At 58.8% G+C, this 22,348-nt stretch overlaps 5 protein-coding genes across 5 annotated transcripts in view; 4 read left to right on the forward strand and 1 right to left on the reverse strand.

Moving 5' to 3' along the window:
- PTSG_09981 (uncharacterized protein) overlaps window positions 1-7,131 on the forward strand; it is a gene marked incomplete at its 3' end in the record, with an annotated part of 18,775 nt that extends 11,644 nt beyond the window's left edge. The window contains exons 14-17 of the mRNA XM_004989285.1: window positions 19-3,467; window positions 3,726-3,772; window positions 3,938-6,843; window positions 7,069-7,131. Of these exons, the coding sequence (XP_004989342.1) occupies window positions 19-3,467; window positions 3,726-3,772; window positions 3,938-6,843; window positions 7,069-7,131 (6,465 nt within the window). The remainder of the gene's footprint in view (window positions 1-18; window positions 3,468-3,725; window positions 3,773-3,937; window positions 6,844-7,068) is intronic.
- A 1,076-nt stretch (window positions 7,132-8,207) lies between these two features.
- Window positions 8,208-9,554, forward strand: PTSG_09982 (LIM domain-containing protein; the record flags this gene model as incomplete). Its single annotated transcript, XM_004989286.1, has 2 exons — window positions 8,208-8,817; window positions 8,842-9,554. 2 exons carry the CDS (start codon window positions 8,208-8,210, stop codon window positions 9,552-9,554), a joined length of 1,323 nt encoding a protein of 440 aa, XP_004989343.1.
- A 1,265-nt stretch (window positions 9,555-10,819) lies between these two features.
- PTSG_09983 (uncharacterized protein) lies at window positions 10,820-13,342 on the forward strand (the record flags this gene model as incomplete). Its single annotated transcript, XM_004989287.1, has 4 exons — window positions 10,820-10,978; window positions 11,141-11,410; window positions 11,674-11,825; window positions 12,143-13,342. The coding sequence occupies 4 exons, from the start codon at window positions 10,820-10,822 to the stop codon at window positions 12,639-12,641; spliced, it is 1,080 nt and encodes a 359-aa protein (XP_004989344.1). The 3' UTR covers window positions 12,642-13,342.
- Window positions 13,263-14,607, reverse strand: PTSG_09984 (uncharacterized protein). The gene is made up of 3 exons (XM_004989288.1): window positions 14,375-14,607; window positions 13,969-14,075; window positions 13,263-13,827 (listed from the first exon to the last, which is right to left on the reverse strand). The coding sequence occupies exons 1-3, from the start codon at window positions 14,467-14,469 to the stop codon at window positions 13,616-13,618; spliced, it is 414 nt and encodes a 137-aa protein (XP_004989345.1). The 5' UTR covers window positions 14,470-14,607; the 3' UTR covers window positions 13,263-13,615.
- A 4-nt stretch (window positions 14,608-14,611) lies between these two features.
- PTSG_09985 (uncharacterized protein) overlaps window positions 14,612-22,348 on the forward strand; it is a 32,915-nt gene continuing 25,178 nt past the window's right edge. The window contains exons 1-17 of the mRNA XM_004989289.1: window positions 14,612-14,960; window positions 15,264-15,602; window positions 15,932-16,978; window positions 17,202-17,320; window positions 17,569-17,689; window positions 18,026-18,164; window positions 18,425-18,792; window positions 19,014-19,180; window positions 19,354-19,443; window positions 19,670-19,777; window positions 20,002-20,094; window positions 20,275-20,480; window positions 20,722-20,793; window positions 21,037-21,126; window positions 21,545-21,714; window positions 21,904-21,989; window positions 22,200-22,322. Coding sequence (XP_004989346.1) covers window positions 14,939-14,960; window positions 15,264-15,602; window positions 15,932-16,978; window positions 17,202-17,320; window positions 17,569-17,689; window positions 18,026-18,164; window positions 18,425-18,792; window positions 19,014-19,180; window positions 19,354-19,443; window positions 19,670-19,777; window positions 20,002-20,094; window positions 20,275-20,480; window positions 20,722-20,793; window positions 21,037-21,126; window positions 21,545-21,714; window positions 21,904-21,989; window positions 22,200-22,322 — 3,360 coding nt within the window. The 5' untranslated portion in view covers window positions 14,612-14,938. The remainder of the gene's footprint in view (window positions 14,961-15,263; window positions 15,603-15,931; window positions 16,979-17,201; window positions 17,321-17,568; window positions 17,690-18,025; window positions 18,165-18,424; window positions 18,793-19,013; window positions 19,181-19,353; window positions 19,444-19,669; window positions 19,778-20,001; window positions 20,095-20,274; window positions 20,481-20,721; window positions 20,794-21,036; window positions 21,127-21,544; window positions 21,715-21,903; window positions 21,990-22,199; window positions 22,323-22,348) is intronic.

The raw sequence follows: 22,348 nt of genomic DNA on the forward strand, positions 1-22,348 counted from the left end.
CTGCGCGTGCCGCTGCAGTACGTGCAGTCGCAGAACGAGGACCCGCCCCGCGCCATCCAGTGCATGGTTGGCGCAGCCTTTGCGCGCTGCCTGGAGGCGCTGCTGATGCAGGGTGCAAACGAGCCCGTCGGACAGCAGGCGCCGGAGGGCGTGGGCGCAACCAAGGCGTCCCAGCTGGTTGCCACCAGCCACCGCTTGCTGGCGGAGCTGCGCACGCGCGCGTGCATGGCGCTGGGCGCACGGCTCAAGTCGGAGGCCAGCGCGCACGAGTTTGTGGCGCAGGGCGACCGGGCGCTGGCCACGGTGATCAAGCTGGCCAAGGAGGCGCAGGGCGTGGCCGGGGAGCCGCGGGCCGTGATTGCAGGCAAGTGCTCCGAGCTGCGGCGCACGTTCTTCGAGAAGGACCGCCCAAGCATCCACTCGGCAGCCAAGGGCGGCGCTGCGCCCCCGACGCTGCTGCACTGGGACGTGAACCAGCGCTTCCCAGAGCTGAGCAACATTGTGTTCCTGTCCAACAAGACGGCGTTCAGGGTGGTTGCGGGCCGCAACGCCCCCGCGGAGAGCCGCAACCGGCCCGTGACCGTGTTTGCCAACAAGCCCATCCCCGCCGGGTGCGAGTGCTTCTACTTTGAGGTGCGCCTGGTGGCCACGGACCGCCGCCCAAGCGATGGCCCACTCATGCTCGTTGGGATGGCGCCGCCCGCCACAGACAGCTCCAGCACGTGGAAGCCGGGCGCCGTCCTGCTGGACTCGCGCGGCAAGGTGCACCACCAGCGCTCCCCGGCCAGCACCAACGAGTTTAACGTGGACCTCAACCTGAGCATCGGCGACACGCTCGGCTGCGCGTGGCTCGGCGACGGCTCGAGCATCCAGTTTACGCACAACGGGCGCCTGCTGCCGCGCCGCGTGCAGGGCCTGTCCAACAACAGCGTGCCCGTGGTGAGGGTGTTTGGCGGCAACACGCAGGTGGAGGCCAACTTTGGGCTGTCGCCGTTCCTGTTCAAGCCGGAGCAGCTGCTGTCGCCCTCGCGCACGGCGAGCGACGAGGCCGGCATGGAGCACTCGTCCCTGTTTGGACTGTCCCCCTTTTCGTTTGAGGACGACGAGAGCGCGCCCGTGAACACGGCCCACAGGCACAGCGTGGACACGCGGCCCGTGGCCGTCTCCAGCAAGGACAGCCTGCCCAGCACAGAGCACACGGAGGTGCTGTCGGCGGTGCACACGACCATGATTGGCAGCACGACGGTGGGGGTTGGCGAGGACGAGGAAGAGGAGGAGGACCTGACGGAGAAGCTGGTCAAGGCGTGGGAGAAGGACATCTTCCCCAAAATCTCCTCCCGCTTCCGCAACTCGCAGGAGCGGCGCAGCGGGTTTGAGCAGATCCGCGGCGCGCTGCTCATGGGCATGGCCGACATTGCGCGCATGACGGTGGAAGGCCTGTACGAGGAGAGCGGCGGCATGCCGTCCGACCTCACCTTCCCCACCATCGAGGACATGAAGCAGAGCGTGAGCAAGGTCGAGGCCAAGGAGCTCAAGCCGGGCATGCAGGTGAAGATTCTGCCGCACAGCGACCGCCATGGATACGAGGTGGAGGGCATGCGCCAGACGCGCGGCCTGCTGGGCACGGTGGTGAGCGTGGACAGCAGCGTGGACCTGGCGCAGGTGGACGTGTACGTGCCGCAGGAGGCGCGCCTGATGCACTGGTGGTACCCGACGGCCGAGCTGGAACGCGCAGACGGCGAGAACCAGCGCGAGCCCATCACCCTGGAGACGCACCAGCAGCTGCTGCTGGCGGAGTCCCAGCTCACGCGGCTCTACTGCCGCAACGCCGTCGTCAAGCTGGCGCAGCACGCCCTGCTGGGCAAGGACCTGGTGCCGCGCCACGTGGCCCTGCGCCTGCGCGCCATGGAGCAGCTGCGGCCCTCCGTGCCTGCGCTGTGCTACCTGCGCGAGTGGTCTGTGGGCGCCTTCTTTGGCCGGGATGCAACGGGCATGACATCCACGTGCCAGCCCCACCCCTTGTCCCCCGACCTGATGCAGGAGCTGCAGCTGGTGGTCAAGGAGCAGGACGTGTTCAAGCACGTCTGCGCCCCGCTGCTGCATGCAGCAGAAGGCGGCAGCGGCGCCGGCAGTGACGCCGCCTTCCGGGTGGCCAAGCTTGCGGTCGAGGTGGGCCGCAAGACGTTTGACGTGAGCTTTGATGACGCATGTGCGGTCGTGGTGAGCGTGTGGCCAAAGGACGCCAGCGGAAGCGTGCTTGCCTCGCCGCCCTCCGTGCAAGATGGCCCCTGGGCGCGCTTCTACGTCGGGTCTGCAGGAACGGGCCCGCAGTTTGCGGTGTACCCGGCGCCGCAGACATGCATGCGCACGCCGCTGCCGTACCTGCTGTTCCCGGCCTCGCGCCGCCTGCACGTGCGCACAACCGCGCAGGACGTGCACCCGAACGCGCAGCTGATGGTGCACGGTGTTCCCGAGGACCTGCCCACCGCGCTGGCGGCGCTGCAGCTCTGCTTCAGGGAGAGCGCATCGGACATGTCGACCAAGTTTGTGGCCAAGCTGGTCAAGGGCCTGCTGGACGTTGGCCTGCGGCTTGAGGTTGGCCCTGCGCTGCAGGAGCTGGTGCTGGCAACGGCTGCCGTTGTGCTGCGGTCTGCACCACAGCAGGCGCTGGAGGAGGCGGGCGTGGCGAGCCGCCTCCACGCGTTGTACAAGGAGCTGTGCACGCTGTATGACAAGCGAAGCACGTCGCTCAACGCGTGCGCGCACAGCACGCTGTTCCAGGTGGTGCTGCAGGTGGTTGTGGACGCCTGCACACGGTTTGGCGCGAACCAGGTTGTCACGGGCAAAGCACAGGCCACGAGCCTGTTTGCGGCGTCGGATTCCAGTGCTGGCAAATCCTCATCGTCCCCCTCTTCCTTGCCGTCCGCGTCATCACCATCGTCGTCGTCGTCAAGCAAGGCGGGCGGGCCGACTGTGGTGTCGCTGCCGTCCGGGAGCAAGGTGAGCTTTGGCACAGCCTCCAGCAGCAGCAGCAGCAGCGGCAGCGGCGGCGGCGGTGGTATTGGCAGCGGGCCCGCCTCTCGCTCCCGCCGTCGCCCGAAGCGCGGTGCCGCTGCTGCCCGCGGCGGAGCTGGGCGGACGTCCACAGCCAGTGGCGGTGTTGGGTCGCGCAGCCCAGCCTCGTCAGCTGGTGGCGCCGCAACCACGCCTGGACCAGCAGGGAGTGGCTCGCAGGGCGGGTCGGCGTCGCCCAGCACGGTGCGTGCGCGGTTTGGCAGCGCACCGTTCCCGAGCGCCGCAGCGCAGCAGGCCGCTGAGGACCTGCAGCAAGGGCCCGAATGGTTCGCTGGCGTGCGGCAGCTGCGTGCGGCGCTGGTTGCGCTCGGCGACGATGGCAGCCGGTGTCCACGCCTGCTGTTTGAGCGCGCGTGGTCCGCTGCATATCGGGGCTACCAGCCGCTCTCCAGGTTTGTGCTGGTGGGTGGGTTCTCAGGTTCATTTTGCATAGGCGGTAACATGCCGAGAGTCAAACGGACATTTCGCCTAGGGTAGCCGGGTAGCCACGCCACCCTGAGAGTGTCGAGTGCTCGCTTTTCTTGCGAACGTGGCTGGGCATAGGCTCTCTTTGACACGCGTCGTTACCTACAGTACCGTCAGCCTGGGGTATCCGCCATGCGAACCCTCATGTGGATGCTCGATTCGGTACAAGGCAATGCATGGTGAAGGCGTCACCAGTTCTCCCCTGGGCTTGGTCGTGACCTTGCCCACTCTGGTAAGTTATATTGGCCACGGGCATCGCATACCAACCTGATCCCCCTGCTACGTGGAGAGCTATTAGAACTCTTCGTACAACGTGTCCACCCTTCGAAAGCTTCTCATTACAGTGAGTTGCCAATACCTATTACATCGGACATTTGGCACGCCGTGCACTCTGCAGCGCGCGCTGCTGGTGGTGTCCGCAACGGCTTTGTGCGCATCTTCTCATACATCCCGCCATCGCCGGCGGCAGCAACCAGCGGCGACAACGGCAGCGAACGCGCAAGCACGAGCGGCAACGGCAACGGCAACGGTGGCAGCGCTGCTGGCGACAGCGACAACAACCGCGCCCAGGTCAAGGGCGCCGTGCTTGAGCTGTGGGAGGCTGAGGACGTCGCGCGGTGCACGCAGCGGCTGCGGTCGACGGACCTGCTGTCCCAGAGCGGCGCGTCTGTGTCGTCCCTGGAAGGCGTGTTGAACGAGGTGGCCATCGCGGCGGCTGAGGGCGAGGCAAGCGGCGGCAGTGCCGCGCGCACACCGGAGCTTGGCCCGCTGTGCAAGCTGTTCCTGCGCCAGCTGTACCTTGACAAGGAGGGCAACCTGCAGCCCGCGTTTGAGCGGGCGCTGCTCTCGCTTATGGTGGCGGACACGGACGTTATGAGCGCAAAGACGTCGCACAAGGGCGTGCCCATTGCCGGCATCCTGAACGCGTCGTCGTTTGAGTTTGACACCAACCTGCCCGTGGGCACGTCTGGGATCCTGCGCACGTTCTTCCTGAACGCGGGCGACGGCTCGAAGAAGGACCTGGCCGCCGTGCTCAAGAAGCACAGCGCTGCCGCCGAGGGCAGTGGTGGCAGTGGCGGTGGTGATGGTGGTGACGGCAGCAAGAGGGGCGTGGCGACTGGGCCAGGTAACGGCAAGCACTTCCGCCCGACACACCTCATCTCGTATGCCAAGGAGAAGGTGGAGACGGACGTGGTGGCGTTGGTGCACGGCATGGCCTCTGTGGGCTTTGACATGCACCACGAGCGGTTCCGTGACGTGGCCAAGTGCACGGCGTTTGACAACATGTGCCAGGCGCAGTGGACGCACGCGTCGGACCTTGAGCTGGGCCGCCTCATGTGGGAGCGCAGCCGCGTGTGCGGGCGTCTTCCCACGGAGCTCTCCGTCGCGGCGCTTTGCATTGAGCAGGAGCGCAGCCTTGAGTTTTCTGCGCTGGGCCACTATCCAACAAAGGTGCTTACGCTGCGGGCCGCCATGCTGCAGGAGCTCAACCGCCTGACGGGCAACGCGTTGCCCATGATTGACCTGCGCAGCCCGCGGGCAGAGGGCAGCCTGGCGTGGCACCTTGGCCAGAGCCGCGACCTCATCTTCCCGAGCGTGTACCGCACGTGGGCAGGGCATGTCGTCGATGACACGGCGGCGCGCGTGGACCTGAGCAAAGGCCCCGAGATTGTGCTGGATCCCCTGGAGACGGTGGTGGACGCCGACGCGGCTGAGCGCGGTGCCCGCACTGGCGGTGCTGCGACGACAACAGCGGCAGCATCCTCGACAGCAGCAGCTGCAGCTGCTGCAACTGGGGCAGGCCAGGGCCAGGGCGACGATGACCCACAACAGCAGCAGCAACAGCAACAGCAGCAGCAGCAGCAGGGTGCGGGACAAGGGCGGCAAGTTGCGGCAGTGCCCCGCACGTCGCATCATCCCCACCAGCGCGTGCCACAGTTCCTTCAGGCTGCCGAGCAGGTGGATGCCATCAACCCTGCTGAGCTTCGGGTGAAGCTGGCCAAGGGCGGCGACCCCATCTTCCCGCTGATTGTGCGGCTGACCGGGGAGCGCGTTGCGGGCACGAGCGGGTCGTACCGGGAGTTTATGCTGCGCATGAGCCACGAGCTTCAGGACGGCACGGTGCCGCTGTTTATGGTGTGCCCGAGCTCGTCCATGGGCCGAAACGTGGGCAAGGTGCTGCTGCGCACGGCCGCGCCCACGTACCAGCAGCTGCACTCGCTGCGGTTCCTGGGCGTGCTGTTTGCCATGTGCATCCGGTCTGATGTGCCGCTGCCGCTGGAGGCGCTGCCGTGCTTCTGGAAGGCGCTTGCCGGCGTTTCCTTGCAGGAGGAGGATGTGCACGCCGCAGACAGCCCCGTTGGCAACGTGATTGCGGCCATGCGCGCGTGCAAGACTGCAGGCGAGTTTGCGCGCCAGGCTGATGCGGAGGGCTGGACGTTCAGCGTGCGCACGGTGACGGGCCAGGTGGTGGACCTGAAGCCACCCGCGGCATCGCTGCAGCAGTACCAGCAGCAGCAGCAGGAGCACCAGGGCCCCAGTCGCAAGGCGCCGCGGCGTGGGCAATCGCTCGAAGGACACACGGTCGCCGGCAGCAGCAGCATCACCACCACCACCACCACCGCCAGCAGTAGCCAGGGCAGTGGTACAACAAAGCCAATGACAGCAACAACAACAACAACAACAGCAGCAACAACAGCAACAGCTGGAGACGGTGCTGCTTCATCTGCTCGTGTCACCGCGATGAGTACAGGCGGTGCAGCCGGCACAGAGGCGGGAGCAGGGTTGCATGGGCGCCATGTGCCTGTGGTGTTTGAGGACCGCGACGAGTATGTGCGGCAGGTGCTGGCGTTTAAGCTGCAGGAGCTGAGTTGCAGCGCGCATGTTGCTGCGATTCGGGAAGGGTTCAGCACGGTGCTGCCGCTGGAGGTGATGCTGGCGCAGTCGTGGCAGTCGCTGGAGCTGGCCATCTGCGGGGTGGCGGACGTGGACTTTGAGTTTCTGCGGCGCCACACCACATACACGTCTGGGCTGTGCGAGACGGACCGGCACATTGTGTACTTTTGGCGCGCGCTTGAGTCGCTGTCCCAGGCCGATCTGCGCAAGTTTATCAAGTTTGCCTGCAACCAGGAGCGCATCCCGAGCCCTTACCCTGACATGAGCAATGGCACGATGGTGCACATTCCGCCGTATCCGATGAAGATTGCGCCCCCGGATGACTCTCGGTTTGGCTCCTCGGACCACCAGCTCATTCGTGCAGAGACGTGCCTCTTCATGGTCAAGCTTCCCCAATACTCTTCCCAGGTATGTGTTTACGTGTGTGTGTGTGTGTGTTTTGTGGTGTGTGTGCGTGTGTGTGTTTGCGTGTGTGTTTGATGTGTGCTACGTTTGATGCATGCATTTGATGTGCGTGTGCATTGTGTGGCACATGCACATGATGTACATCTTTGGTCCACTGTGCTGGGAGAACTCTTGCTTGCACGTATTCCCCTGCTCACGTGCGCTACGCGCTTGTATTTGTCACTGTAGGAGATTATGACGGAGCGATTGAAGCAGGCCATCAGCTGTCGCGACGATCCCCTTTCTGGCTGATTGATCGCTGTGCTCCCTTGCTTGCATGTGTGTTTGTGCGTGTGCGTGTGTTTGTGTGTGTGTTTGTCAGCGTGTCTCGTGTGCCTGTGATTGTGTAGTGCTCTTTTTCGTTTCCTCCTGTTCCTCCTGTTCCACCCTCTTCTTCTCCTTCTTCTTCTTCTTCTTCTTCTTCTTCTTACAGTTAACACCAAGCGTGCGTGTGGTCTCCTGTGTCCTGCCTGCGTCAACGTTGTGCGTGTTGGGCGTTGAGTGTTCGTTCGTATCCGATTGCGTTGTCTGCTCGTGCACGCGAATACCAATGAAAGATATCCGTGAATTTTCCTGTGTTTTGGTTTTTCTTCCAACAAGACAGACAGCAGCCAGGAGGCAAACACTTTCATCCACACACCGCACCCTTTTCTTGTTCCTCCTCTTCTCTCTGTGTTTGCTGTGCTTGTTTCTTCTGCTCGTTCCCTTGTTGCCTTGCGCGCTCGCTGCCTTGTTCCCCGATTCACCATCCATCACCACCACACGCGAGTGTGAGCCTTTCCTTTATGGACTGGACGATCCTCTCCGAGGCCAACTGAAAAACAAACAAGGTGCTTCCCCTGAGATCGCACCAAAACACAAACAAACACAACCACACAACCACACAACGAGACAAGCAGTCACTGACCTGCGAGCACACACATGTACGCACGTCTCGCTTCTTTGTACTTATTGTATGTGTATGCGACGTGTGGTGTCATCCTTTCGTCTTCCAACCCCCATCACTGAGACACACACACACACACACACACACACACACACACACAAGCACACACACGCACACACACACACACACACACACACACACACACACACACACACACACACACACAGATATACATACATACACACACACTTTCACACTCACAGACAGTCACACAGAGACATACATACACGAACACACAAAAAAACAAATCTTCTTATTACACAACGCACGTCTACTCATCGCTCACCCCACGTTCTTGCTTGCTTGCATGCTTGATGTGATCTCAGACAGTCTTCTCCGCTCTTCCCCACACCCCTACACCCTTCAAGACCAAGCAAGCAGCATGTCGGCGCAAACAGACGGCTTGCCATCCGCCCTGAGTCGCGTGGCGTTCTTCGAGCAGAAAGCACGCGAGATCGCCACCGACAAGACCAGTGGCGGCGGCATCAGACCGCGCGCAGCCACCACGTCGCAGGCATCGCAGCCTCAGCAACAACCGCAGACAACAGACAAGCAGCAGGCCACGGCAGCCACATCAGCAACAGCCAGCACGAGCCCGGCATCCAGACCTCGCTTCAGCACCGTGGTTGCGTCCAACCGCACTTCTTTCTCCACGGCGGTAGCAACGGCCACGCCAAGCAACACCAGCAGCGCTGCGTCCACAAGCGCCGGCAACGCAGCATCGTCGTCGTCATCGTCATCAGCGACGTCTGCGGCCATGCCATCGTCCGCCTCATCCGCATCGTCGTCCTCCTCTGGTTCCACTTCGGCTGCCACGACGACTGCAGACACGAGCAGCAAGCCAAATGCCATGTCCATCCAGGACAGGCTTGCTGCCTTTGGCGGCGCGCGTGTTGTGGCTGCACGCGGATCTCTGGCTGCCAACAGCAGCAAGCCTGCGGCTCGCCACAGCTTCTCCACGGTTGTCACGCAGGCGCGCAACCCTGCGTCCCGTGTGGGTGTTGCTCCCTCTGCAGCAAAGACAGCGCCAACGTCCACGGCAGCGTCGACAGCAGCGTCGTCGCGCCCGTCGTTTGCCACATCCGCGCCCGCACCCAAGCCAACACCAGCCAGCCAACCAAGCGGTGCCACGAGTAACAACAGCAGCAACAGTGGGAGCAGCAGCAACAACACCACCACGAGCAACGCCACCGCTGCCGCCACGACCACCAAGACAACCACGTCCACACCTGCGGGCTCATCGCGTGTGCGAGCATCCTTCTCCACCGTACCGCGAGCAACAGCAACGACAACGACGACGACGACAACGCCCACCAGCGCTGCTGCCGCCAAGTTTGCGAGCAAGCCTGCGGTGTCTGCGGACGTTGCACATCTCCTCCCGAAGAATGCGGGCATGTATGTGTCTGCAAAGCCGAGTGGCGGCAGCACGAGTCCCAGCCAGCGGCGTGGCACAGCGCCTGCGCGCACGCTGAAGAAGGCGATTGGGGGCGGGTCCAACCGCTGCTCTGTGTGCGACAAGCCCGTGTATGCGATGGAGAAGGTGCAGGCTGACGGCGTGACAGTGCACAAGGCGTGCTTCCGCTGTGCAGAGTGCAACTGCAAGGTGTCGCCCGGGTCGTATGCGTCGCTGGAGGGCGTCATCTACTGCAAGCCGCACTTCAAGCAGCTGTTTCAGCTGCGCGGGCGCTACACCTTCAACGAGGAGGCGGCGCCAGATGTGAATGTGTAACTGCCTGCACTGGCCGTAATGTGACGGGCTGCTGCTGATGATGACGATGATGATGACGATGATGATGATGATGATGATGATGATGATGACGATGATGATGATGATGATGATGATGATGATGATGATGATGATGATGATGATGATGATGATGATGATGATGATGATGATGATGATGATGATGATGATGATGATGATGATGATAGTGGTGGTGGTGATTGATGATGGTGGTGGTGCCGCTGCACAAGGAAGTGACGCAAGTGGTGATGGTGGTGCTCTAGAAGGAGGTGATGAATCTTGGGTGAAGACGGAGGCAGAGACCTGAGAAGATCGTGTATGAGTATTCCAGAGTGTCAATATCTGTTTGTGCACGTGTATGTGTGCGTGCCTTATTGTATGCGTGCGTTGTGTATCGTATGTGTGTGATATGTGGTGTGTGGTGTGTGGTATGTGTGCATGACTTGCGTTCCTTCAGCTTTGTTCCCGTTGTGTGAGCGGGGTGGTGCACATAGTGTTGGCACTTGTGACAGCAGCGCTGCAACAGCTTTGTTCCAACAGAGCCCTGCACATCCCTTTTGACTCGTTATTATGTTGCATCAGCTGCTGTTGCTTCTGCTTCTGCTGTCGAGTGTTTCACGTGTGCTGGCATCCCGCTCGAGTGTTGTTGGTTTCATTGTTGTTGGATCGTGGCTGCTGGTGTTTTGCTTGCCACGCTGTATAATTTGTCTGTGCGCGTGTGTGTCGCTTTGATTTGTGTGCGAATGTGTCATGCATGCCGACTTTCGCCTCCTTCGCTTCCCCTCCCCCCTTGCTGTTGCCTTTGTGTCTGCTTCTTTGCAGCTTGTAACCAACCCCCTCCTACAATGCCGGTTGATGTGATGTGAAATGATTGTGACTTGTATCCCCTTTCGTTTCCATTTGTGGCAGACAGTGTGATTTCGGCCCTATTGCTTTCAGTCCGTGTGCTTTCCCTTTGTGCATGTTGCTGTGCGTGCATCTTGTTTTCGTGTCCCCACCGTCCAATCAACCACACTGTGCTTTGATTTTGAATGCGGATGTGCGAAACAGCTTGCATATGTGTATGGCTCGCGTGTATATATTTGTGTGTGTGTGTGTGTGTGTGTGTGTGTGTGTGTGTGTGTGTGTGTGTGTGTGTGTGTGTGTGTGTGTGTGTGTGTGTGTTTGGTGATGCGCCGTTGCCTCATTTGCCACCTGCACCCTTTGGACATCTCGAGTGTACACACCGCACCGTCTTCTCACCCACTTTCATGGTTTGTGATGCGGTTCTGTGTTACGGCGACTGTTGCAGACCAACCAAACGCAGGAAATCCAAGGTGCAGGATTCGCTTCGGCATCGTGGCCTCAAGCACTTCTCCACATGCGTCTGCCAGAAGGTGCAGGAGAAAGGCGTCACCACATACAACGAGGTACGTGCACGCCACACGAGGCGTGGCAACTAATTGTACGGACAACATTCCCGCGCCACAGATAACTGTGTGTGTGTGCTTGCGTGTGTCTCGTTGCGGTTGACAAGAGAGTGGTGCCCTGTTACAGCTGTGTGAGCTCACAAATGCCCCTCTTGCACACAGGTGGCAGATGAACTTGTGCGTGAGCAGCAGTCGCAGGCCATGGCTGACGGCGACACGACGAGCGAGCCAAAGAACATCCGCCGGCGCGTGTACGATGCCCTGAACGTGCTCATGGCGCTCAACATCATCTCCAAGGAGCGCAAGGAGATCAAGTGGATTGGCCTGCCGACCAACAGCGAGCAGGAGTACAAGCAGTATGAGGAGCTCAAAGCAAAGAAGCTCGAGTCCATCCGCCGCGCAAACGAGCAGCTCAACGACCTCATCCTCCAGGTATCGTCTTATGGTCAAGAGGGTGTGCGTGTGTTTGTGTATGTGTGTGTATGTCTGTGTCGGTGTGCGCGCGCGCGCTTTTATGTGTGTCTCCGTGCGCGCGCGTTTATGTGTCTGTGTCTATCTCTGTGTCTTATGTCTATGTTTGTGTGTGTTTTGCGTTACTTCTGGCGTCCCTTGTTGCCTTGCCTGCTCGCCTCTCACGCCTGGTCCAATCAATGTTCACTGTGCGTGCTACTATTGTGACGGTGCTGCCTTGCCAGCAAATTGCGTTCAAGAATTTGATCAAGCGCAACGAGCAGCGGGAGCAGGAGCAGCCCGGCGGTGTTGGCGACGCGTCCAAGGTGCAGCTCCCGTTTATTGTCGTCAACACATCCAAGGACGCCGTTGTCGACTGCTTCATGTCACACGACAGGTGCGCCAACCCATAATCGTGGTGTGGTGAGGAGCGGGACCTTGTTGTTTGTCACTGAACAGGCTGCGTTGATGATGTAACCTGCCATGTGTGTGCATGTGTGTGTATATGTGTGTGTGTGTGTGCGTCCTATGTCCACGATACCAATGTGTGCTCTTCCAAGAAGTTGTACTTGCCAGCCCAACTGCGTCAACTGCGTGGATTGCCCGTGACAGTGTCGCACCCACGTCTCACGTGTGCTCTCGTCACCTCACGCACACTCTCGCATTGACCACTGTTACACCGTCTCCCCCCTCCTCTCCTTCCACGTAACGCAGAACGGAGTACCTGTTCAAGTTCAACACGCCGTTTGAGATCCACGACGACGTTGATATCCTGAAGCGCATGGGCCTTGCCTTTGGCATTGAGGAGGGCACGTGCACGGACGAGGAGGTGGAGGAAGCGAAGAAGATGATCCCGACCGCGCTCGCGCCCTTCCTGGAAGATATGGTGAAAAAGGCACGCATTCGCGCACAGGCCAGGGGCACCGCCGGCAACGGCGCCGACGCAGCAACAGCAAGCGCAACAGGAGCAGGAGCGGCAACAGGCAGTGCATTGGGTGGCGATGGGATGGCATCCGGTGGGATGGATATGGAGGGGCTGGGCAGCCAGGCGGGACAGTCGCAGTCGCAGTCGCAGGTGAGCATGACATCAAGCGCCCCCGGCACCCAGCACGAGGTCGCAGATGACGACGATGACGACGACGATGATGGTGGCGATGGGGATGGCGACTTTGAACCAAAGAGCAGAGCAGCGCGCTCCTTACGGCTCCCTTGAGCCTTTTGCGAACAGAACCCCCCCCTCTTGCTTCACAGCGCTAAATGCCTCGTAACCCCCCCCCCCCTATCTCTTGTCCTCCTTGCAGTCATACGCTCCTCCCTTGTCTCTGTTTCATTGCCGTTTCCCCTCTCATTCTTCCTCCTCCTCTTTGTTTCCCTTTGTTTCCCTTTGTTTCCCTTTCTTCTTTGCTGTTCTCGATGAGCCGTACTTCAACCCCACTTCATTCCTTGCTAGATATCCATCACATGTGGCGTGCTTCTTGTTAAGTGGCTTGTGTGTGTCTCCCGATTGTGTTGGTGTTGTTGTGCGTGTAGTATTACGACCATGGTATATGTGTACCTTGTTTTGTGTGGTGTGCCGCTGGTTTTCCACTTTCGTTTAACTGGCCTCCCCCTCTCCCTCCTTCTTTGTTGACTTGTTGTGTGTTGTGTGCGTACGCGGTTGTAGCAACGAGTAACTACAGCGCACGCTTGTGCGTCTTCTGTACTGTGCCTCTGGATTGAGGCTAACTCTGTGTGTGTGTTGGCACTTGGTGGGCAGTGAGTGCTGCGGTTGCTTGTTTGTTGGTTTCAACCTCATGTGTACTCGCCCCATGCGTTGTTTGTGCTCGTCTTGCGATGGCTGTTGTGCGCACTTTACTACACACAACCAACACCTACAGCAGTGATGAGCAACTAACACTGAAACAAAGAACTGAGCAATCTGTCGTCATACACACCGCACGGCAAGGCGCACACAAGCTTACATGGGATAGACACACACACAGACACATGTCCGCACAAATACACATACGCACACACACACATACACACACAAGTACACATACGCACACACACACACACATACACACACAAGTACACACACAAGTACACACACGTACAGACACAAATACACACACACCAACAAAGCCTTGGTTCGGTCAGTTACAGGCATGGGAAGCAAACCCGGGGTGTGGTAGCTATCGAGGGCGCCTACGATGACTTTGGCCACGCTCCTTCCGTGGTTGGAGTTGGCTCCTTGAGGAACGCGTGCCAGTCTCCTTGGATCGATGGGTTCTTGGTGATAACAGGGTTTTGCACCTTGCGTGGCTTGTTACCGGATTCCCGCGCAAGCTGCTTCACAGCGTCCAGGATATCAGAGGCGCTCTTCCCTTTCACAGACACCGATTTCGAGTGGCCACTCACTGTGTGTTGTGTGTGTGTGTGTGTGTGTACATGAGACGGCTGCGTGAAGAGGTCAAGTGCTTTGTGCTGCATCTGTGCACGTTTACAAGCTACATGTTCCAGCATGTGTGTGTGTCTGGTTGAGCATGTGCAAGGCTTACGGAATTCGCCGTGGACATGCGGTTGTGTGCCTGGCTTGCGTTGTATTTGGAACACAATGTGTGGGTTCTGTTGGCAAAAGTCGACCAAAGGTCCGTCCACGAGCTCCCTATCACCCACGTGCACAGCGAGCGATTGGCGTGAGACCGGTGTGAGACACAAGAAAAGAAGGGCACCAACAAAGACGGGCCAGATGTGTGCACAGCAGCGCAGACACACAGACACACACACTGACACACAGACACACAGACACAGACACACAGACACAGACACACACACACAGACACAGACACACAGACACAGACACACAGACACAGACACACACACGCACACACAAACACACACACACACGCACAGACACACAGACGCAGAACCCCCCCCCCCAAAAACAGCCACATGTGCACCTACCTCATGCCCTGGCTGGTGACGCCACCGCGGCAGTAGCTCAAGGTCACCTTGCGCAGCTGGCACACGTAGCGCCCAAACTGGTTTCCACTCGCCATTCTCCGTCTGTCTGTCTGTCTGTCTCTCGGATGTCTCCACACTCCAAAGCACACACTGCGCCAAACACAACCAACGTGCGCCCGATATCTGCTGCTGCTTTTCTTGTTCCTCTTGCGTGCAGAATACGTATTTTCCCGACCTGTCAAGTTTGACAGCCTGGCAACCGCTGCAGAGAAGAGGAGGAGAAACAAGCAAGAAGCAGCAGAGGAGATAACGGGCAGAGAGTGCTGGAGTGTTGGAGTGTTGGAGTGCGAGTGAGTGTTGGAGTGAGTGCTGTGGAGAGACCGCGACGCGCGTGCGCGAGGTGGAGAAGGAATCAGCGAGGTCATAGGGTTAGGTACGGCGATCAGGAAGGCTGACGAGGAAAGCAAGGAAAGCCAGAGGGCTGTGCAGCGGTGCAGGTCTGACGGTGTGCTCTCTCTGTGTGTGTGTTTGTGACAACTCTGCTCAACCACAACAGCAGCCATCATGAGCTTCGACCAAATCACAGGTGAGTCTGTGTGTGAGTGAGTGAGTGTGTCATTGAGTGAGTGTGTGAGTGAAGTAGGTGGGAGGGAGGGAGGGAGAAGGGGTGGTGTGTGCATGTGCGTGTGAATGTGAATGTGTGTGTGTGTGAATGTGTGTGCATGTGCGTGTGAATGTGAATGTGTGTGCATGTGCGTGTGAATGTGAATGTGTGTGTGCATGTGCGTGTGAATGTGAATGTGTGTGTGTGTGTGTTGTGTGTGGTCCTCACATCGTGATGATCTCTGCTGACACACACACACACACATGCACACACACACATATCCAGCACAAATGGACCGCCGCCATTGGTGGCTGGTCAGCAAGATGCAGGAATCATTTGGTGACTACCTGCGAAGTGCCGTGCTGGAGCAGTTCCTGTCACACCCAGACACGCTACCAGCACTGCTGCGGTTCACTGCGCCGCCATCACAAAACCCGCCACCCGCACTCTTCGTGTGGATCCCTGCCAACATGGTCACGCAGGAGGGCCCGATCATGTACGAGGGCGACGACCAGGAGTTCTCGGTGGGCCACAGCCCGCCCTCAGAGTTCCTGCTCAAATGCGTCTACTTCATCCGCACCAAGCCGCACGAGGACATTGCCAACGAAGTCGCTGGCACAAGCGGTGCGCACTGTGCTGGCCAGCTGGCCCCTCGCTTGTTTGTTCCTGTGTGCAAACTCTGCGTTCATTTGAACAAACACATTCATCACACACACACACACACACACACACACACACAAACACACACACACACACAAACACACACACCCACACACACACACACACACACACACACACACAAACACACACACACTAGTGCACACACACACGCACACGCACACACAAACACACAAGCACACGCACACAGACACACACAAACACACAAACACACAAATGCACACACACACTCACACACTCACACCCCCTACACACACACTCACACGTGCGTGCAGAGGTTGGAAGCTCGGCGAGGCCGCAGGATGCAAGGTCATCAGGAAAGCCACGCAGTGGACGCAGCGATGTTGCCAGCACTGGCCTTGGCGGCCGACACGATGGCGATGGTGACACGGAGAGCGTTGACAGCATCGGGATGGTGGATGACGACGAAGGTGATGGCGACAGCGAGAGCGCAGGCGACCGTGGCAGCGGCGAACACGGCCCAGGTGATGCCGCTACAGACGACGGTGACGGGCTTGGTGGTGGTGACCACGACACGGGCCACCTCGAGCCGCACCGGCGGGCACGGTTTGCACCGCGGCTGAGCGTGGCGGTGCAGCCGGCGCTGGAGGAAGGCAGGCAGGACGAGGTGGAGTCTGAGGACGGGACGATGGCAGGCATCGTCGATGATGACGCGGAAGACCCGTTCCAGGACAGCGAACTGTTTCCAAAGCTCGTGGTGTGGGGCGAGCTGGAGCCCAACGTGGCGAACGAGGTGCGCAGCGCATACAACAGCGTGCTCACGCCGTACCTGCACTTTGCAGAGTGGCACGAGTGCACGACGGAGCAGCAGCAGCAGCTGAAGCAGGCCATTGACAAGCTGCTGTCCAGCCTGAACACGTTTGAGGCCGCACTGCACATGCGCACCGTGTGCTTATCCATCCCGCCCATGTACGCGTTTGGGCTGTTTCGTCCGGGCAACAGGGCCGTTGATCCGGAGACGCTCAAACAGGCGGAGGGCATCGTCGACGGGTGGATTGAGGCCATTGACGACCTGCTGCAAGAGGGCGCATTTGAGCACCCACCCCACTACAAAGGAGTGCTTGGGGAACTCGAGTTCTGGAAGGACAGGCAGCTTGCGCTAGGCTCCGTGACAGACCAGCTGAAAACACGCGCGCGCCAGGGCATCATCAGTGTGCTCATTTCCAGCCAGTCGAAGGTTGTGCGCCGCTGGCGCAGCACTGACGGAGCCATTACGGAGGCCACAAACGAGTGCAAGGACTACATCAAGTTTCTTGACAACATCCGCCCGCTCTTGCAGGACCTCTCCAAGCAAGACCCTGGTTCGTTCAGCACAATTGTGGGGTTGTGTTTGTGTTGAATGTATGTGTGGAATGTATGTGTGTGTGTGTGTTGAATGTATGTGTACGTTTGCGTTTGGATTTTTTTGTGTATGTGTACCTGTGTTTGTGTTTCTTTGTGGCGAGCACTGGTTCCATGACGTTTGCGTGCCCGCCAAGTTCACCCACAACCATTATTCTCCCATCCATGTGCATGTGTGAGCAGAGGCGGTGCTTGCGAGCCTGCAGGCAATGAGCTCGTCCGCAAAACCGAGCGGAACAGTCGTCCGGCACATCAACGCCGCCGTCTTCTTCCAGTCCTTCTTCTCCAGAATCAGCGAAGAGGTGTGTGCATGTGTGCGTGTGTGTTTGTATATATGCGAACGCGCATGTGCGTGTATGTGTGTTTGTGTGTAGATAGCAGGCGCATTGCGTGGTGGCAGTGGCAGTGACGAAGGCGTGATGATGTGGGCCATGCACACACATGCAGGGGAGGAGACTTGCGTGATACCTTGATCACGCAACCATCATGCCCACGTATTTACCACTCACACGACTGTTGCCTCTTTCATGCGCCACCACCACCACCGCAGGTGTCGCGTAGTCTGGCGTGCTTCCTGTGTCCGCGGGCGGAGGAGCAGAAGCAGCTCGTGTTCTGGCCTGAGGCCGCCGACGACGAGGACACCCCCTACCAGCCAATCTGGCTCGCAAAGGGTATGCAACCGCGCAGCCTGCCGCATGCGTGTTGTGTGTGTGTGTGTCTGTGTGTGCGTGTCTGTGTGTGCGTGTCTGTGTGTGTGTGTGTGTCTGTGTGTGCGTGTGTGTGTTCGTTTGCATCCGTATTCAAATGTGATGTAGCCAAACCTGTCTCATTCAGCACGAGTAACATAATCGCTGCTGTCACACCTACCGCCGCGATCACTTCCACATTCACACGCTCACACACACACACACATTCACACGCTCACACACACACACACACACACACACACACACACACACACACACACACACACACACGCACGCACGCACGCACGATCTTGTACACAGACGATCACGGGGAGCCGAGTGTGATTGTGTCGAAGGAGGTGATTGAGAAGCTGCGCCGGTGCAAGCGCGTGGTCAAGTTCTATCTCGACACGTTCGAGCCCATGCTCGCCCGCCGCCTCCTTGGTCGCGCACACCGCAGGTACCCGTGGCGCGTGAGAGTGGCTTCGTTTGTGATTGTGATTGTGGTCGTGTGTCTGTGCATGTGTGTGTGTGTGTGTGTGTGTCTGTTTCCTTGTGGTTGTGGTTGTCTTCGTGTGTCGTCGTCTTCTGTGTGATCATGTTCATGTGTGCACTGTATACTCGTGTCCATACCCACATTTCATCTGTGAGTTTTGGCGTGCCAACCGCGGTCTCACGCACAACCCTCCTCTCACTCTCCCCATCTCTGCCTCGCACCAGGGGCACGGTGGACAGCAGCACGCCGCGCCCGAGTGACGGCGGCCGCGTGAGCACGATGCTGCACGACCGTCCATCGCGCACCTCCCGTACATCGCGCATCGACAGTGACTCGAGCCGAAGGGACAGCTCCTTCTCAGCCATCTCCTCCGCCCTCTCTGAGCGCAGCGGGGAGGGCGCCAAGCTGCCACCAGTCATCTTTATGCGTGCGCAGGCGTTCTTGCAGCGCCTGCGCGAGCTTGTGCACATCTTCACGGAGCTGCACACGCTTGAGGAGATGAAGAAGGCCATGTCTGGGTGCATCCTCTTCCCGGAGCACGCGCGGCTCGCCCGCGATGTTGTCGCCATCAAGAAGTTCCTCCTCGACTCGGGTTCGCAATTGTGTTGTGTGTCTGTGTGTGTCTGTGTGTGTCTGTGTGTGTCTGTGTGTGTTCTGTGTGTGTGTGCATGCGTTTGCACTTATGTTCCCGCAAGCAAGCAAGCAAGCAAGCACACCAACCTCACACTTTCACACGCTCACACACACGCACACACACGCGCACACACACCCTCACATCCCCGCACACGCATACGCAACCACATGTATTGCCAGGTGACTGTCTGCACAACCTTGAGCCGGGCGACTTCTTCTCGCAGGGGTATCAGGCGATGGCCGACCTTGTGGCGGCATCAACCATGTACCTCTCGACCGCTCTCACCTCGGGCATGGAGCGCGCACCGTCAACCATGGAGGCCATTGCGTACATCAACAAGTTCAAGGTCCCTAGCACACCCAGCAGCACGTGTTTTGTGTGTGTGTGTGTGCATGTGCGTGCATGTGTGCGTGCGTGCATGTGCTGTGTGTTGTTTGCTTGCTTTGACTGAATCATATAGGGCAGCACACCGAAACACCATCACCTCACTCTCAACCGCGCCCACGTGTTCTTCTCCAGACGATCCTGGACACGAAGGAGTCGATGGCATCCTCGGTCAACGCCGCTATCATGCAGCTCTTCATTGAATACGAGGGCGAGCTTGAACAGGTCCGAAGGCGTGGTGCGTGCGGTTCTGTGTGTGTGTGTAATGCGTGTCAATGTGTGCGTGTGTGTTAATGTGTGTGTTAATGTGTGCATGTGCGTGTGCATGCGCGCGTGTTGTGTGAGAAGGTATTGCTTCCTCGACCCTTCCCTCACAACAAAGCCACCGTTCCCAAACCACGACGATTACCACGACCACGACCGCTGCTGCTACCGTGTTTGTCACCAACAGCTGCAGGCGCAGTTTGAGCAGCACAAGGCCGATCCGCCGCTGCCACGCTGCCTTCCGCCCACCGTCGGCCACATTGTGTGGACCCGCCACCTCCTCCACCGCATGGAGGTGCGCCATGGCAGCGGTGATGGTGTGCCGTCGTGTGGTGATGATGGTGATAATCGTGGTGATGGTGTGGAAGTTATCTGGTGGTGACGCCGATGATGATTCATGGTGTGCATAATGTGTGTATGTATTCCTCATCTCGGCCGTGTGCCCAAACCTCTATCATCGCATGCGAATGCTGATATGACTTCGCCTCCTCGTCTTCACCTTTTGTGCTTTGCATGCAGCCTCCCATGATGTTCTTCAAGTCGCACACGGAGGTGATTCAGGCGGCTGGCCCCGCCGCACACACCATCCGCCTTTACAACAAGCTCTCAAAGGTGCGAATTGGCGTGCACTTGTCTGTGTTGTGACGTGCGCTGTTTCCTCTGCGTATGCTTCCCCTGCTTGCGTATGTTTGTGCAGTGTGTATTCTGTCCCCCTGCTTGCTTTGCGTGCTTTGTAAGTGATGATGCTGCTCACCCTCCTTGTCTTGCAAAACCTCATCTCTCTCCATGTAGGCGCTGCTGACGTATGAGACAATGTACTTCACCAAGTGGAAGGCAAGCGTGTCTGGCATGCTTTCTGGCCTGAAGGCGACGCTACTCGTTGAGCACCCAACCACACGCCGTCTCGTCCTCAACGCCGATCCAGCCGTGTTCACCCTCCTTGACGAAGCCAAGATCATGACCCGCGAGCGCATCTCCATCCCCAACTCTCTGAATGGGTGCGTGTGGCTATGTGCTGCGTGTTGTTCTGTATTCTGCAGTGTCGTAGATTGTGTTGTGTGCTGTGTGCTGTGAGTCATGTGCGTTGTGTGCGTTGTCCTGCATCTTGTTCATTGCAGGCGCGATTGAAGACGGCACTTGCTGTGGTGCGAATGGCTCCTAGTATGTGTGTGTATGTCGTGGCTCACCTCCTTGTTCTGTCGCCCCCCTTGACATTGTGTCGTGTTTTTCGTCCATCAGTGTGCTGGCGCAGGCGGAGAAGTTCAAGTCGTTTGCGGAGCAGCTGCAGAACATCCTCAACCGCCACCACAGGTGAGCTGGCACAACATCGCTCCTGCCTATCATTATCACCTACAGCAGCAACGCCCATGCTGACCACAGTGCATTCGGTTTCTGTCGCGTGCGTTTGCGCAAACACACAAACGCGCACACTCTCTCTTACGCACGCATTTATATTGACGCACGTTCACACACGTTCACACACGTTCACACACGTTCACACACGTTCACACACGTTCACACACACACACCATCACTACCACGCAATGCACGCAGGATTGTGACATCCATCCCGTCGTATGTGGCGCCGCTGCTGAAACTACCCATCTCCGCGGTCATGCGCGCATTCCGCCCAGGCCTCATCAGGTGGCGGTGCTGTGTGTGTGTGTGTGTGGTGGGGGGGGGGGTTGTGTCTTCGTGTGTGTGTGTGCGTGTGTGCGTGTGTGTGCGTGTGTGTACGTGTGTGTGCGTGGAGGGGTGTTGTGTGTGGAGGGGTGTTGTGTCGGTGTGGGTGCATGTTTGGCTTTTATTGTTTGTGGTTGTGCTTGCTGTCGTTGTGAAGCTTGTGTGTATCCCCCAAGTTGCGTGCTGTGCCAGTATTGCGATTGCCTTTCCGTGTCCATGCTCTTGGTACACGTGTGTCGCGAACCATCCACACGCCTTCAACGCTCACACACACACACACACACACACACACACACACACACACACACACACACACACACACACACACACACACACACACACACACACACACACACACACACACGTTCACCACCTTCAGCCTGACGTGGGATGCGTCGAACATCGACGCGTACACGGCGCGCATTGGCGCAGGCCTTGATCTGCTCGACCACACCACCTCCCGCGTGAACCACGTCATTGATGAAACTGTCAAGCAGATTCTCACGGACATTCGCCAGCAACAGCTCGTCCTCTCCTCCATCCCGCAAGGTGCACGCTTTGACATTTGTATGCGTGTGCGTATGTGGGTGCGGGGTGTGTGTGGGTGTGCGTTTTGTGTGTTTGCGCACGTGATATGGTCTGCTCTAACCCTTCCACCCTCCATTCACACGACCCTCACTGTCCGTGTACCACTCACCTCTCCCACCTCCTCATTGCATCACCCGCTTCATCCACCAGATGTGACGACGCTGGACGAGTTTGCTCACAGCCAGACGAAAGCGCTGCAAGCGGGCACCAGCCGGCTCGCCGCAAGCATCGAAGAGGTGTGTTGCAGACGCACTGTATTGAATTGCGAATGCACACCATTTTTGTGTGTCGTGTGTGTGTGTGTGTGGGGGGGGGGGGGTGTGTGCAACGTGCGTTTGTGAACCGCATGAATACACGCACGCGTGCGACCTTGGCGACTGTACCCGCCATGCTGTCTGTTCGGCGTTTGCTGACGTGTTCCTGTGCCACTTCGCGTCGCGGCACAGGTGATGCGGTGTGTGGATGCCATCTTTCTCCTTGCGCGGGAGAGCGAGGACGCCACGTACCGCCTGCCGTTCTTCAAGCACGACGATGAGGCCACGGCGCACACCGCCTGCCCCGCAGCCAAGGTGGCGCTGCTCGTGCCCTGTGCTGT

Source organism: Salpingoeca rosetta (assembly GCF_000188695.1).
Source record: "Salpingoeca rosetta unplaced genomic scaffold supercont1.30, whole genome shotgun sequence".
Lineage (NCBI taxonomy): Eukaryota > Choanoflagellata > Craspedida > Salpingoecidae > Salpingoeca > Salpingoeca rosetta.